This window comes from Cnephaeus nilssonii (genome assembly GCF_951640355.1).
Source record: "Cnephaeus nilssonii genome assembly, chromosome: 4".
In the NCBI taxonomy this organism is placed as follows: domain Eukaryota; kingdom Metazoa; phylum Chordata; class Mammalia; order Chiroptera; family Vespertilionidae; genus Cnephaeus; species Cnephaeus nilssonii.
Window position 1 is genome coordinate 25,663,519 of NC_137075.1, and position 16,674 is coordinate 25,680,192.

General features: G+C 37.1%; 1 protein-coding gene across 6 annotated transcripts in view; it reads left to right on the plus strand.

Annotated features, from left to right (window-relative positions):
- The window catches only part of HECTD1 (HECT domain E3 ubiquitin protein ligase 1), a 93,358-nt gene that overhangs the window by 60,939 nt on the left and 15,745 nt on the right, over positions 1-16,674 (plus strand). For 2 of the 6 annotated variants that reach the window (XM_079767951.1, XM_079767953.1), the window contains exons 23-28: positions 493-659; positions 753-929; positions 3,995-4,831; positions 5,508-5,729; positions 13,790-13,923; positions 15,365-15,487. In XM_079767951.1, coding sequence (XP_079624077.1) covers positions 493-659; positions 753-929; positions 3,995-4,831; positions 5,508-5,729; positions 13,790-13,923; positions 15,365-15,487 — 1,660 coding nt within the window. The remainder of the gene's footprint in view (positions 1-492; positions 660-752; positions 930-3,994; positions 4,832-5,507; positions 5,730-13,789; positions 13,924-15,364; positions 15,488-16,674) is intronic. The other 4 variants (XM_079767952.1, XM_079767955.1, XM_079767954.1 and 1 more) reach the window with 4 other exon arrangements.

Genomic DNA, 16,674 nt, shown 5'->3' on the forward strand with positions numbered 1-16,674 from the left:
TAATAAGTTTTAATTGTACATTGTGGCACATTTTGAAGGGTAGATAGAGTATGGAGTTAAATTACTTTCTGCATTTGATGTAGTATGGAAAGAGCTTCTTAACTAGGATTACTAGATAATATTTTCAAGCTTTAACATTAATACTTAAATATATCATTTAAAACTTTTCAAGAATTTAAAAAATCTTTTGCATCATAAAAGCATATTTACTCAATTTTATCTTATTTCTTTGGATTTTATTAATCATAAATCATTTAATGTATGAGTCAAATTAATAGTATACATTTAAACATTTCATATTTAACTTATTTTCTTGATTACTATATTTCTCCCTTTGATTTCTTTATTCTTGTGTAACAAACTGTAGACTGAGTATGAAAGTTACTTTGTTTTTCCTATAGTTCTCTGTTATGTAAAAATTCTTCTGCACGTTAAAACATATTTTCATCTGTTATAAAATATTACACCATTTTTTCCTTAACATATTTATAGGTCAACAGCAACATGGCCTCTTGATCCACCAAAGGATGAGAAACAAGGTTGGCGACATGTGAGAATTAAACAGATGGGAAAGAATGCTAGTGGTCAAACTCACTACCTCTCACTGTCTGGATTCGAACTTTATGGCACTGTAAATGGAGTATGTGAAGATCAGCTAGGTAAAGAGATGATAATGGGTTTTTCTAACTTACTAAATAATTATATTTATCTGAAGTGATTTTGTTTATATTTCTCTAATTTTTACCTTATAGGAAAAGCAGCTAAGGAAGCAGAAGCTAATCTTAGAAGACAAAGGCGTCTAGTACGCTCCCAGGTTCTGAAATACATGGTTCCAGGGGCTCGTGTGATCAGAGGCCTTGATTGGAAATGGCGAGATCAGGATGGCAGCCCACAGGGAGAAGGCACCGTCACTGGAGAACTGCATAATGGTGAGTAGGTGCTTAGCATTTGTAGTGTAGAAATTAAGTACTTAAATAACAAAATATTTTTCTTTTGCTATTTTGGGATAATTTATAAATTGTATAAATATCCTAGCATTATGTAGAAGAACTGGTCTGTTGATTTCACATAAAAACAAACAGAAAAAATCATTTATTTAGAAATAAGGGAAATTTTTAAATTGTCTTACGTTTTGACTCAAAACTTATAGCTAATACTTCGAAGTGATTAATAAGCTAGTATAAGTTGAATCCACTCAAGGTACATTTTCTGCTTTTTTATTTTTAAGTTAATTATTTGTAAGTTTTCATTGATCTTTACCTTAATACTAGAGGCCTGGTGCACGAAATTTATGCACTGGTGTGTGTGTGTGTGTGTGTGTGTGTGTGTGTGTGTGTGTAGGGGCCCTCAGCCTGGCCTGCACCCTCTTGCAGTATGGGACCCCTTGGGGGATGTCCACCTGCTGGCTTAGGGAAGTCCATACCCATTTAATAAATTGCTATTAATTCCCAGATTCAACTTTAAAATAGTAAAAAATTACTATTATAAGTAATTTCTTTTTATAACTAAGAAGGTTGATTTATTAGTGGATAATTTGCCTAACCCAGTGGTCGGCAAACTGCGGCTCGCAAGCCACATACGGCTCGCGAGCTGTGGTTTGCCACTCTGTTGACTAATGAGTTTGCCGACCACTGGCCTAACCAATGGTGGGTTCTTAGGAAAAGTGACAGTGCTTAGGAGAATGACAAACATTTAATATCTGAATATATTCATGTTTGTGATAAAGGCTTTAATTTAATTAGATAAACTCTTTGATTTTATTGCTTTTAAGATTCTATTCCTTGAATTATATACTATGAAATGCATTTCTCTAGAGTCATATCCTAATTGCAAAGCATTGTTAACATAGCAGGTTAACAGTGAGTGAGCATGTATGTAACTGCCAAAAGTCATAAAAACCAGTAATAGTTGAGATGACAATAGTACCATTCAACTCAGATTTTTCAAATGTGTTTGTTTTTTTGGTATTTAAGTCCACTTAGTTAATATTCTGTTTCTCCTAAATTGTTTGTTTTGGCTTTTAAGTATGTGGGCTAATTAGGGTATATGTGAATGCAGTTAATTTTTCTTAACTGAATTAAGAAAAATTAACTGAAGCAACTGCATAGGAAAATTGGAATCTTATAATTTCAGAATTTAGCATATAAGAGAGGCTTATTTTTTATCTGACATATGTAGAGATTCAGAGTTTTGGCTCACCAGGATGACAATTCCTGTTAGTTGTACCTTAAAACCTTTATGTCACAGAGAGTTCTTAGCTTTCAAATATTAAGCCAACCATTTCTAATAATGGCTAGTTATTACTAACTCTGTCTTTTTATTTAGTTTGGGGGCATAGGAGTTTAGAGTTGTGTTCCTATATACTTATGGATAAAACATATGTGCCCTTTCTTAGTCCCCCTTAAACATGAATTTAAACACATTCTCAGACTAATATGAATAGTTTACATTTTAAAATTATTTTTCTACATTATATCAATTAAATCTTTCCCCCCCCTAAAGAATCTATGTGTTGATAGCGATATCCAACCAACACGTATATAATAATTTTTATGTATTCTACAATTATGAATGCCTACACTGTAAAGGTACTTTGTTAGAATTTAGGTATACAATGGTCAAAGTATGTTCCCCTGCTTCTGGGTGAAACAGATAAACATATAATTACACATTTTTATAAGTGCTGTGAAGTAAATTATCAGTGTATTGAATCAATTAATGCAATGCAAATGTTATTTTTATTTGGGGTTGGGATATGTTTTTGCACCTTTACTTTTCTTATACTTTCCATGTTGCAGAAGAGATAGTTAATTGTTGGTTCTTCAGAGGTTATTTCAGCATAAAGAATAAATTGAGGCAATTGAAATCTCATGTAAACTAGATTATATAGATTTGGGGCAGTTTTCCTTTCAAAGAACTCATATGCAGAGAAAATCCCCACAGGTAATTCAACATTGCTTATACCCCTTGGAACCTCATCATACACATAAATTAACCGTGTGTGTGTGTGTGTGTGTGTGTGTGTGTGTGTGTGTACATTTACGTATACATGTGTGTGCATGCATGCATGCATGTGGGTATGTGTATGTCCAAAGGACTTTTAAACTTTATAAAGACTTGTTATACTTAAAAATAAATCATTTTATGTGTTTTTCCATGAAATGTAGTTCGTTTATAACACTAAAATAAGATTGTAAAATTTCTATTAGTTTCCTTTATAATAGGCACTTTATTGTTTTTTGAAGTTAATTGTTTTTTTTAAAATAATACGTATAATTTTCCAAGTACGAATAAATATAGATTAAATGTCATTTTGCTCATTAGTTCTTCACACGTTATTAGCTTTAGTATATAGCTTTAGTTATTAGTTTTAGTAAAAGGGCTTAGTATACTTAAAAATTTTTGTTTTTAGGATTTTTCTGTGCTTATTCAGATATATTAAACTTAATCATAAGAGAACCAAGTAACCACTGAACTTTGAGAACACAACCGAAATGCTAACTTAGTGTTATTTGAGCTAGTGACCTAAAATTTCTACAGTGATATATGAATATTTTGTCTGTCAATTGTAGGATTTAGCCCAAACTCAGAATTTAATGGTAAACCAGCAATTTTTTTCTGTAAAGAACATTTGACCACATAATCATATTTAGCAACTAAAAAACCTTTTACTTAGATTTCATCTATATTGCTGTAGTTGCACTATTTTACCATTTGTATTCACTTTTTAAAACAATTTTTAACAGTTCTGCCCCTTAAAAGATACCCCAGTAGACATATACTTGACCCTTACATTGTTTTTAAATATCACCAAGGTGAACAGTTCAGAAGTAATAGAAATAAAAGGAAGAATTTAATTTTAGTTGGCAGACCTTAAATGACTATATAAATTCAGACAACACTGATGAAAAGCTGATCCCATATTGTGGAGCTACTGTCTGACACGCTCCTATCTGCTTTCTGCTGGGTCTCACAAACTCCTGTCCCTTTCCAGGCTGGATTGATGTCACCTGGGATGCTGGTGGCTCAAACTCTTACCGTATGGGCGCAGAAGGAAAATTTGACCTCAAGCTTGCACCAGGGTACGACCCTGATACAGTGGCATCACCCAAACCTGTTTCATCCACTGTTTCAGGCACAACGCAATCATGGAGCAGCTTGGTGAAAAACAACTGTCCAGACAAGACATCTGCTGCTGCAGGCTCCTCAAGTAGAAAAGGAAGCAGCAGTTCTGTGTGTAGCGTGGCCAGTAGCAGCGACATCAGCTTGGGTTCGACCAAAACGGAACGGAGATCAGAAATTGTAATGGAACACAGTATAGTTTCAGGAGCTGATGTCCATGAACCAATTGTTGTTCTTTCATCTGCTGAAAACATCCCTCAAACAGAAGTAGGGTCATCATCCAGTGCCAGCACCAGTACCTTAACAGCGGAAACGGGAAGTGAAAATGCTGAAAGAAAGTTAGGCCCTGATAGTTCTGTTCGTACTCCTGGGGAGTCTAGTGCAATATCCATGGGAATTGTTAGTGTCAGTTCTCCTGATGTTAGTTCAGTGTCTGAGTTAACTAATAAAGAAGCAGCTTCACAACGACCCCTTAGCTCCTCAGCAAGTAACAGACTGTCAGTGAGTTCTTTGTTGGCTGCTGGGGCCCCTATGAGCTCTAGTGCAAGTGTACCTAACCTGTCCTCAAGAGAAACATCTAGCTTGGAGAGTTTTGTAAGGAGAGTGGCAAACATAGCACGGACTAATGCCACGAACAACATGAATCTAAGCCGAAGCAGCAGTGATAACAACACTAATACTTTGGGGAGGAATGTGATGAGCACAGCAAGTAAGTGAGCTTTTCCTTATGGAAACCAATGCCTTTTCCACTCGGAGGGATGCAAAGTAGAGTTTCTTGTTCAGTGGGTTCTGGCTTCAGTCTTGAACTAGATCATTAACCATATTAGATACAAATCCATCAAATTTAACACTTCAGGAATATGAAGTTCTATAGAATCATATTTAAAGAATTCAGATCAGGTGTGATAAAGAACCTCTTATTCTGAAAGGATAAAACAATAATAACACACTTGTTTTTCACTTCTATGATAAATCATTAAGTACAGTTGCATGAGAAAATAGATGACTATTAAATATCATCATAGTCGATTGAAATCAGAGCATCACACTGGTCCTAAATTGTTATTAACTGTTGAAAATTATTTGATTCTAATTTAAGCTACTAACGAGTCAAAGTAGTTCCTTTGGAAAATATTATTGGGAATTATTCCATTGCTTATTTCACCTTTTGTAAAAAGCTAGACCTAATTTTTTTGAAAAATAATAGTGCTATAAAAATAAGAACTTTTAGTTGGATTTCAGTTGGGTTCCCAAAGTTGCTTTTCAGCCATTTAATAATTTAATGTTTCATGACCTCATTCTTTTTTCTACATATGCAACCTAGTTATGCTAAGATTTATAATATTCTACCTATTTGTACTGATTTGCTTCATTTTTATCTTTAGCTTCTCCTCTTATGGGTGCTCAGAGTTTTCCTAATTTGACCACACCTGGTACTACATCAACAGTGACTATGTCAACATCCAGTGTTACGAGCAGCAGCAATGTAGCTACAGCAACAACAGTTTTATCAGTTGGGCAGTCATTAAGTAATACTTTAACCACCAGCCTCACATCAACCTCCAGTGAGAGCGACACAGGTCAGGAAGCAGAGTATTCCTTATATGGTAAGTTATAGTTTAAAATATTTAGATATTTGTATAGTGATGCTTTTATTATGTTTTTCTGCTGTGATTTTAACCTTTAATTAGGAAAGAATTATTCTCCTAACAAATAAGATAGAAAATGTTACATAATATGAGGGACTATTAAGTTATCAGATTATTAAAAAGACATCTAAGAATTTTTGTGTTACCTTTTTTTGCTTTTTGTCACTAATGACAAATCATAACCGATATCTGACACCTTTATCAGAATAGAAGTGTAATAGATTAATAAACTTTGTAAAGTGATATTCCTTGTACACTGTAATGTAAGAGGAAAAAAACTTCTCTGTGTCTTCTCTACTCAATACAGAATACTTCACTTCTGATATCTCTGACTACCAAATGTGTGTGAAGTTTTTCCACACCAAGCAGTTCTCAGACACCACCAGCTAGGGTGTCCTATAAGTCAACTCAATTCTGACACTCTCTACTCTGAGATAGTGTCAGATCCCACAGGTTCAAAGCTCAGTTCTACAACACACACCCCCACTACAGAAGCTAATTGCATGTCCGGGTTGTCATCTCTGTCTCTGACAGTCTGGCTATAAGTTGGAGGTCATGGCCCCCTCCTCAGGTTGGAATCATTTGCTAGAGTGACTCACAGGACTCTAAATATTTTATTTAGATTACTAGTTTATTATAAAAAGGATATAATTCCAGAAACAGAATCGATCCATAGGGTGACGTCTGAAAGGGTCTGTCCCAAGCACAGGCACTGCCCCCTTGAGTTTGGAGACCCTCCTGGAGCCTCCTGGTTGTGTTTTGTTCCCTATTCTGGAAGCTCTCAGAACCTCATCTTTTGGGTTGTTTTGGAGGCTTGCTTCATGAATTAGGTACAATTAAATTATTAGCCATTGGTGATTGAACTCAGTCTCTGGCTCAGAGGTCTGGAGGGTGAGGTGGAAGTTCTAACCTTCTAATTATGGTTGGTTCCATTCATAACCAACCCCCTTCCTTAGATTACCTATGGGCTTTCCAAAAGTCTCCTCATTAAAACAACTCTGGTTATGAAAAAAAAAAAAAAAAGGCACCTTTATAGTTATTATATAGGAAATTCCAAAGGTTTTAGAAGATCAGTGTTTGGAACAGAGGCGAAGACCAAATACAAGCAGTCCTTGGGTTACGTTTGACTCGAAGTACGTCGTTTCGTGGTTATGTCGCCATCTCCCATTTATTTTTTTAAAGTTCTGCTCTGGCTGGTTTGGCTCAGTGGATAGAGCATCGGCCTGCGGACTGAAGGGTCCCAGGTTCGATTCCAGTCGGGGGCATGTACCTTGGTTGAGGGCACATCCCCAGTAGGGGGTGTGCAGGAGGCAGCTGATTAATGTTTCTCTCTCATCGATGTTTCTAACTTTCTATCCCTCTCCCTTCCTGTCTGTAAAAATCAATAAAATACATTTAAAAAAAAGAAAAGAAAAAGAAAATACCATACCATTAAAAAAAAAAAGTTCCGTCATTTTGATGTATGTACATATGTGCTTTATGTTTATTATTTATTTACCACAAGTAAAGGTCAGGAATTGTTATATTTATTTTACTGTTTAACTTCATTACTGCTGTGTATGTACTCCAGGTGAGTGACATAGGCGCTTATGTAAGTGGGTTCCAACTTAGGGCAAAAATCGCGTTACATCACGCCGTAGGAACGGATCTCTGATGTAACCCGAGGACCTACTGTATATATTTCTTACTGTCCTTCTATACAATAAAAGCCCAATGTGCAAATCAACCGAAAGGTGGAATGACTGGTCGCTATGATGCGCACTGACCGCCAGCGGGCAGACGCTCAACAGAGGAGCTGCCCTCAGGCCCCAGGCCAGCCAAGGTGGGTACCAGTGGGGGGCCTTCTAACGGCCTTGCCAGTCCCCCTGCAGAGGGAGGCAGCGGCAGGGGAGCAGGGGGAGGGCTGGCTGGTGAATGGGCCGGCGCCACCCCCCCTACCCCCCCTATCGCCCTGCAGGAGGCGACCAGCAGCGGTGGTTGCCCCATAGATCGGTGCCAGGCCTAGGGACCCTACCCATGCACGACTTTCATGCATCAGGCCTCTAGTAAATAATAATATCACAGCTATTACCAAGATCTTTGGGAACTAATACCTCAGTTTGGTTACATTTGAATTTTTCAAATTAATTTTGCTTAGAAAGTTTTATAATTGCATCATCATGGCTTCTATACTGTAGTCAGTGATAAAACTACTTGATTAAATTAAAATATATTTCTAATCTTATTTTAATAGAGAAGTAAGACATTTTATAGAAAGTAAATATCCTCCTATATAATAAAAGAGAAACATGTAAATTGACCATACCTCCGCTATGCTCACCAGCTAATCAGGAGTGAGTATGCAAATTAACCCGACAAAGATGTCGGGTTAATTTGCATACACACACTGGCCGGAGAGCAGAGTGGGAGAGCCGGCGGAGAGTGGAGCGCCTTGGGGAACTTGGCTCCCCAAGCCACCAGATGGAGAGCAGAGAGGGAGAGCTGGCAGCTTGGAGGACTTGGTAGAGCAGGAGGCCGTGGGACGGAGACAGAGCAGGAAGGGAAAACCAAGAGCGCTGGGAGCACCAGGAATTCTGATAATAGTAGTTCTGGTGGCAGACGGATCTCCTAGACCAGTGATGGGCAACCTTTTGAGCTTGGTGTGTCAAACTTCGCCAAAAAACTGAGCATAACTCTAATAGTGTGTCACTTTGAGGAAAAAACATTATTTCGCAAATGTTTCATCCTCAGGAGCAACAAATGTTTCATCCTCGGCATGCGGCCGCCTCAGTGGCTGCGTGTCATCAGAAATGGCTACACGTGTCAGTGCTGATACGTGTGTCATAGGTTCGCCATCACTGTCCTAGACACTAGAGCAAAGTGAGCCTGGAGCAAGTTACTGTTGCGGTGGGGGATGGAGGGAAAGCAAAGGTGAGACATAAGTGAAATCAGAGTGTCTAGGAAAAATTAAAGGGAAGATAATAACTTACAGGAAATCTCCACCAATGAAGCAAAGAAAAAAAAAGCCTCTATTATTCTGTGAGCAACAAACCAAACTGGTTTAGTGTCTCAGACAATTCACTCATATGATTGCAGAGACAGACAGAAACTCCCGGATTGGAGAGGACTTCCCTGAGGGCACCCAGATTAGAGAGGGTGCAGGTCAGGCTGAGGGGCCACCCCCTGTGCACAAATCTTCATGCACTGGGACCCTAGTAGATTAAAATAAAAATCATCTAGTCCCTACCTTCTGGAAACAATCACTATTATTTGATACACTCCATTTGAGGTGTATGTTCTCTTTTTTTAAACAAAAATGGATTATGTCCTTTCCAGAGAGCTCTTTTCTCTCAATACATTGTGAAACATTTCCACATTGTTCTTTGGGTTCCTACTGTTTGAAATGGCTGCCAGATACGCAACTATTTGACTATATGATCATTGTTTAATAAATTCTCCATTTTGGTTATTTAAGTTACAGTTTTTATTAACATAAACATTGTTATGAATGAGCATCTTTGAACCATATTATTTTGTATTTCCTTAGGGTAAATTCCTAACAGAGTAATTGCTGAATTGCACTCCCATCATTGTTTTGGAATACCCTTTACAGAGATCCTTGATCACATTGCCTTTTCTTTTATTTTATTGTTTTATTATTATTACTAGTGGACTGGTGCATGAAATTCGTGCACTCGGGTGGGGTCCTCCCAGCCTGGTCTGTGCCCTCGCACAGTGCGGGAACGGAGCCCAGCGATCGATCACCCCAAAGAGGTAGGCCCCGCCCATCCATCTAGGGCTCCTCGATGGATTGCCCCAAAAAGGTAGACTGAAGCTGGGGGGTCCGGCCTCCGTGGCAGGCGTGGGGCCACGGGACCCCCGGTGGAAGCCATGCAGAGCAGCTGCCGGGACCCGCCCCTGCGCCTTGCATGCAGCTTTAAGCCCCGCCCACCCTGGTGATGGATTGTGACGGTGTGACGACCACCTAGGCTTTTATTAGCATAGATTATTTTATTTTTTAATTGATTTCTGAGAGAGGGAGACAGAAACATTAATGATGAGAGAGAATCATCAATGGACTGCTTCCTGCACATCTCTCACTGGAGATGGAGTCTGCAGCCCTGACTGGGAATTGATCCACGACCTCCTGGTTCAGGGGTCAGTGCTCAACCATTGAGCAACACTGGTCAGGCATTATTTAATCCTTGCCTGAGGAGTGAGAATATTTTTTCCATTCATTTTTAGAGAGAGAGTGGAAGGGAGAGGGTATGGGGGTGGAGAGAGAGAGAGAGAGAGAGAGAGAGAGAGAGAGAGAGAGACAGACACAAACATCAATGTGAGAGAAATAATCAATTGCTTTCTGTACATTCCCCTATTGGGGATGGAACCTGCAACCTGGGTATGTGTCCTAATTGGTAATCAGACCCACCACCTTTGGGTGTACACGATGATGCTCCAACCAACTGAGCCACACCAGCCAGGGCATGCCTGTTTTTTAAAAAATTACTCTTGTTGACCAGCTAGTGTTGCTCAGTGGTTGAGTGTTGCCCTCTGAATTAGGAGATCGTGGTTCAATTCCTGGTCAGGTTATTGGCTTGCTCCCCAGTGTGGGGCGTGCAGAAGGCAGCAGATCAATGATTCTCATCATTGTTTCTATTTCTCTCCCTCTCTCTGAAATCAGTAAAAAAGTATATTTTAAAAAATTACTCTTATTAATTTCAAATACAAGAAAATGTATATAAAGATAGTATTTTAAGTACTAATTTATATATCTCATTTTAATGTTTCATTTTTTCCTGAAAATGTGGCCTCTTCTATTCCAAACTAAGAATTGGTTCTGATGTATGGTTTTAGGAAAAACATTACATTTCTCTTTTTTTAAAATCTTTTAAATGTGTAGGTAGCAAATGAAGATGATGGTTATTATATCAAAAGTATTGTAAATTTATTGAAAAGCTATTCCACTTCAGTTTTTCTTATGGAGGCCCTCTACCCCTTCCTACTATTTCTTAATGTGTTAAAGTCAGGCTTTAATTCTTTATCATTTGAAGGTTAGGAAGGTTGTAGGTATGCTAATGGGAGAGAATATTAAGGAGTTAGGGCTACTTGTTGCCTTTTAAAAATTGTTAGATGATTAAAATTTCCTTATTTATATTCCTAAAACTAGAGGACTATAAAAGTGCTGCTATGAATGCTCAAAGTAGTATCTGTCTTATAAAATAATTTCTGTATATACAAAATATAAAAAATAAAATAATCTATGCTAATAAAAGCCTAGGTGGTCTTCACGCCGTCACACTTCTCTTTACACTTTGAGGACCATAATTTGATTCTGTGTTGGTCAAATCAATGAAATTTAAGGAGCTTTTTAAAGCATACTTGATAAAAAAAGGGCAGATGAGTTAAAAATCTGACTTCAGTGAATTGTAACATATATATAAAATTAGATGATTTTCCTTTAAAAATGAAACAGAAGTAGAATTGATTTATTTTGCATACTGTTACCACTTTATGTTTATGAGCACCATGATGATTTTCCTTTAAAAATGAACCAAAAGTGGAAATGATTTATTTTGTATACTGCTATGTCATCATGTTTATGAGAACCACGGCCTAAATTGTAGGATGGCACCTTTGCATGTGTTAGGGGTAATATATTTCATCAAATTTAAGATGCCATTGTTATAAGAGACACCATTATTTTATGTCATTAAAGGAAAAAGTGTTACCAGTTTAGCTGTGACTTGCCATTGCTTGTAACATACATTCTGATTTCAGAATATTAAAGTGCGAAAAACTGTATCTTAGAAACTAATTGAATATAGTATCAGGCCTCTTTCTTGTAGTCATTCAGTTAAAGGCATTGAATTTTTAGTCTTATATAATTATTAGGCTTAAAATATATTTGGTTCAGAGGTCTGCAGATGTGTCTACTAAATAATTATAAATTTTCTTCTGTATGATCTTTTGGAATATAGTGTATAATCCTTAAGTAGTCATTATCATTAAGTAACTTGCCAGGTCACATAGCTAAGATCTCTCTGATTGACTTACCTTGTTCTTTTCCCTCATAAGGTCTTTTATAGTTCATATTAATATATTCATTTGTTTACTTTTTAAATGTCTCTCTCCCCTGTAGTTCCAGGGGGCTCAAATCTTGTCTATTCTGTTCACAGCAGTAGTCATGTACTACTTAACAACTGGGATACAATCTGAGAAATGCATTATTAAGCAATTTCATCCTTGTACAATCATGACAGAGTGTACTTACACAAACTTAGATGGTAAATAGCCTCCTAAACACCTAGGCTGTATGGTATATCCTATTGCTCCAGGTTACAAACCTGTACAGATGTTACTGTACTGAATACTGTAGGCATTTATAACACAATGACAAATACTTGTGTATCTAAACATATAAATGTAGAAAATGTATAGTAAAAATATGGTACAAATGATTTTTAAAATGGTACACTTGCATAGGGCACTTGAATGGAACTTGCAGGACTGGAAATTGTTCCGGGTGAGTCATTGAGTGAGTGGTGAGTGAATGTGTGAACGTAAAGGCCTATGGCATTATTTACACTATTATAGGCTTTATAAACACTGTACACTTAGGTTACTCTGAATTCATAAAACACGAGTTAAATCAAGCACAAGAGAAAATGATCAATCAAAAGATGTGTTAAACAGATGTATGAGACTGCTGCTGACGTAACATGGCACACCGTTTTACTGCAAACTTTTTTGTAAGTAGAAAGAGTACACTCTACAATAATGATAAAAAGCATATGGTGAGTATATACATAAACCAGTAACATACTCACTTATTTTCATTATGAAGTATTATGTACTATCCCTAATTTTATGTGTTATACTGGCAATGCAATAGGCTTGTTTATACCACAAACACATGAGTACTGCATTGTGCTATGACACTGCAATTGAGGTAGGCGTATTTCAGTTCCATTATAATATTAAAAAAAAAATATATATATATATATATATAGATTGATTTCAGAAAGGAATGGAGAGGGTGAGAGAGAGAGAAATATCAGTGATGAGAGAGAGTTGTTGATCGGCTGCCTCTTGCACGCCCCACACGGGGGATCGAGCCTGCAACCTGGGCATGTGCCCTGAACAGGAATCAAACCATGACCTCCTGGTTCATAGGTCAACGCTCAACCACTGAGCCACAGTGGCTGGGCTCCATTATAATCTTAATGGAACCACCATTGGATATGTGGTCTGTCGTTGACCAAAACGTTATGGAGCACTTGACTGTATAGCTATAGAAGTTATATATATACCACAGAGAGAAAGAGTGTACACGTGAGCAACAACATGAGCATGTAAGCGAACAGGCTATGTTCCTTCTAAAGTCTAGCATCTGGAAATATCTTTGGGATGGCCCAGTACATTTACAACTGGAAATGAAGGCATGAACATCTTTATATGTATTTTTTGAAAAGCTCCAAATAAAACTCATTACAACTATTTCAATGACTAAAGCTATAAAAACGGCCCACCCCAACCCCAACCACCAAAAAACATTATTCACGTACTATATGAAAAACTACTTTATATCATTATTACAGACAAAAATAATCTGTCATCAGAAAATACTGAATCTAACTATGTGGCTCATGACTATAGATACCTGGTACTTAATACAATTCTTGACCCATTGTAGGTACTCTGTAGATACTTGATGACAGTGAGTGACTCCAAAGTGCTCTCTGTCCATCATGTTATGCTAACTGTGACTTATGCAGAGATTGATAATATGATTGTTGTTATATTTTAACATAGTCCATATTGTTGACCGTTTATATTGATTTTGTAGGTTTGTATTTAGTTTATGGTCATTCTTTATCCCATGTTGATTTTTTTTAAAATTTCTTTATTGATTAAGGTGTCACATATTTGTCCTCATCCCCCCATTCCCATCCCACACCCCTCCCCACGGATGCCATGTTGATTTTTTGTTAGGCTTTGTTAATTGTGTTGAAAGTAAGGTTGTTGGTTTTGTTTTCTAGATTTTCTTGACAGCTGCCGTGCCAGTACCCTGTTAGCTGAGCTAGATGATGATGAGGACTTGCCTGAGCCAGATGAAGAAGATGATGAAAATGAAGATGACAATCAGGAGGACCAAGAATACGAGGAGGTTATGGTAGAGACAGCCCCCCATTCTCTTAACTAAGATAAAATATTAATAATTGAAACGAATAGAGGAAAAGCAAAGTTCTGGTTAAACTTTGTAGCAAGGAAATATGGTACCAGTATGAAAAATGTGGTTAATTATGAAAAATGCTGTTAATATGAGCATTTATGATTCTCTTCTAAAAGCCAGTTGTAACACAATGACAAATATTTGTATGTCTAAACAAGTTGGTTATATTTGAAAAATACCACAATATCACATGCTAATATTTTAACAGATTTAAAACACTAATCCTGAAGAATACAATTTTCATGGTTCTTCTGCAATATTTATACATAGAATTTTTTAGTGTCTACTGTTTTTTGTTTTTGTTTTCTTAAATTCTTTATTGTTTAAAGTATTACATATGTCTCCTTTTCCCCCCATTGACCTCTCTCTGGCCACTCCCACCCCTCCAGCCCATGCCCTCACCCCCCTAGTATCTGTGTCCATTAGCCATGCCTATATGCATGCATACAAGTCGTTTGGTTGATCTCTTACCCTCCTACCCCCACCCCAGTGTCTACTGTTTTGAAAGCAGTATCTGTTCTCATCAGTCCTTATACAGAGCTATGAAGTACAGGCATAGAAAAAGTGATTTGCCCTAATTAATAAGAGTTAAGTAGAAAAAGTGTTGCCAGTTTAGCTGTGACTTGCCATTGCAGTATGATCTAGAATCCCAGTGTTTAACCACTGTGATTGTCTTTGAATTGAACTCTTGACTGAAAATACTTTTTATATTAATGTATATTTTTTATTTTTTAAAAATGAAATGTTATTAGATTTTAAAAAGCTTCATAAGTTGCAGTGTTTGGGTTTTTTGTTGTTTTCTTGGTTACTCCTCACCCAAAGATATTTTTCCCATTGATTTTTAGAGAGAGTGTAAGGGAGAAAAGGTGGGGAGGAGAGATAGATAGATAGAGAGAGAGAGAGCGAGAGAGGGAGGGAGGGAGGGAAAAAGAGAGAGGGAGGAGAGAGAGAGAGAGAGACATAGATGTGAGAGAGACACATCGATTGGTTGCCTCCCACATGCATCCCAACTGGGGCCGGGTATCAAACCTACAACCCAGGTACATGCTGTGACCTGGAATTCGAACCTGAGACCCTTCGGTGCATGGGACGATGCTCTAACCATAGGGCAACACTGGCCAGGGCATAAATTGCATTTTAATGGGGTGAAGAACTCAAATGCTTTTAGTACATGTTGCTTGGGAAACAGTATACCAGCATATTTCTTATATGGTGCATGATGAATTTAAAATATTCATTTATAACTTTTCTGAAGATAGCTAGTGAATATGAAGTTTTAATGACAGTTTTGGTAATATGGGTTAATAGTTTCTAGTCAAGGCTGAATAAGGATATATATGGATCAAATAATTAGATGTCTCTACATATTTTTAAAATTCAGATTCTGAGACGTCCATCCCTGCAGCGACGAGCCGGCTCCCGCTCTGATGTAACGCACCATGCTGTCACTTCACAGCTACCACAGGTTCCTGCTGGAGGTGGGAGCCGACCTATCGGGGAGCAGGTAATATCTTCATGTTTATTATCCCCATGATGTATTTTTTTCCCCTTTCACAGTTAAGGACCACCCAAAATGTCTAGAAAAATATACAGGGAAAGGAGAGAGAGTTAAAAAATGGAATTAACAAAAAGAAACTTCCTGGGGGAGGATGGGAGAGGGCTAGAAGAGGTTAATGGGGAAAAAGGAGGACCTGTGTACTACTTTCAACAATAAAGTTCCAAATAGAGTCCAGATTGCTCTGATAGAATGCAAACAGAGTTTATTACCTGAAACTCCTTCCCCTTGGCCTTTGGATAATAATAAACAAATACTAAAATAGTTAATAGCTATTATTTAAGACTTAGTTTTCATAGTAGTAGTAGAGCTAGTAATATTAGTCTATTAACTAACATTTACTGATTATTAATTGAATGCTAGACTTTTTTTTCAATACTTTAAATGTATTAACTAATTCAGTCCTTTCAACAACCCTTTGACAGTTATTTTTAGTCCCAATCTTCAGAGGATGATTTTAAAGGTCACACATAGAAGTGTTGGATCCAGGATGAAAACCAGGATATTCTGGCTCTAGAGCTGTCAAATGTCAGTTTGATTTGTTTATAAAAGTTAATTTCAATTATATGTTCAAAATATAAGGGGCTATGTGTGTGTGCAACTACATACATAATTATTATTAAAATTATTACAACAGACATTTACAATTCATTGATCTCTCTTTTGTTGATACTAAAAGTGAAGGAGAGGAGACAATGTTCCTTAAATAACTTTTATTATGGAAAATTTCAAATATGCAGGAAATTGAATAGTATGACTATGCCCCAGGACCCATCATTTGACTTTATTAACACTTTGTCAAAATGTTTGATTTGCCCCATAGTAATTTAAAGCAACTCCCAAGCATTATACGTATTTTTTTACCTAATTCAATATGTAATGCAATTTACATTTTTTAAAAAAGTACCTACCAGTATTTAAAAATAAATATAGGTCCACTGGAAGATGCACAGATAGTATAGAGAGAGGTGTTATGTGCACTTTACCCAATTTCTTCCAATGGTCACATCCTACACAATTAGAGTACAACTTGGAAACCAAGAGATTGACTTTGGTACAATGTATGTATATGGTTCATTGTCATCTTATCTCGTGTAGATTTCTGTAACCACCACTAATGCAACTTACTTTTGATA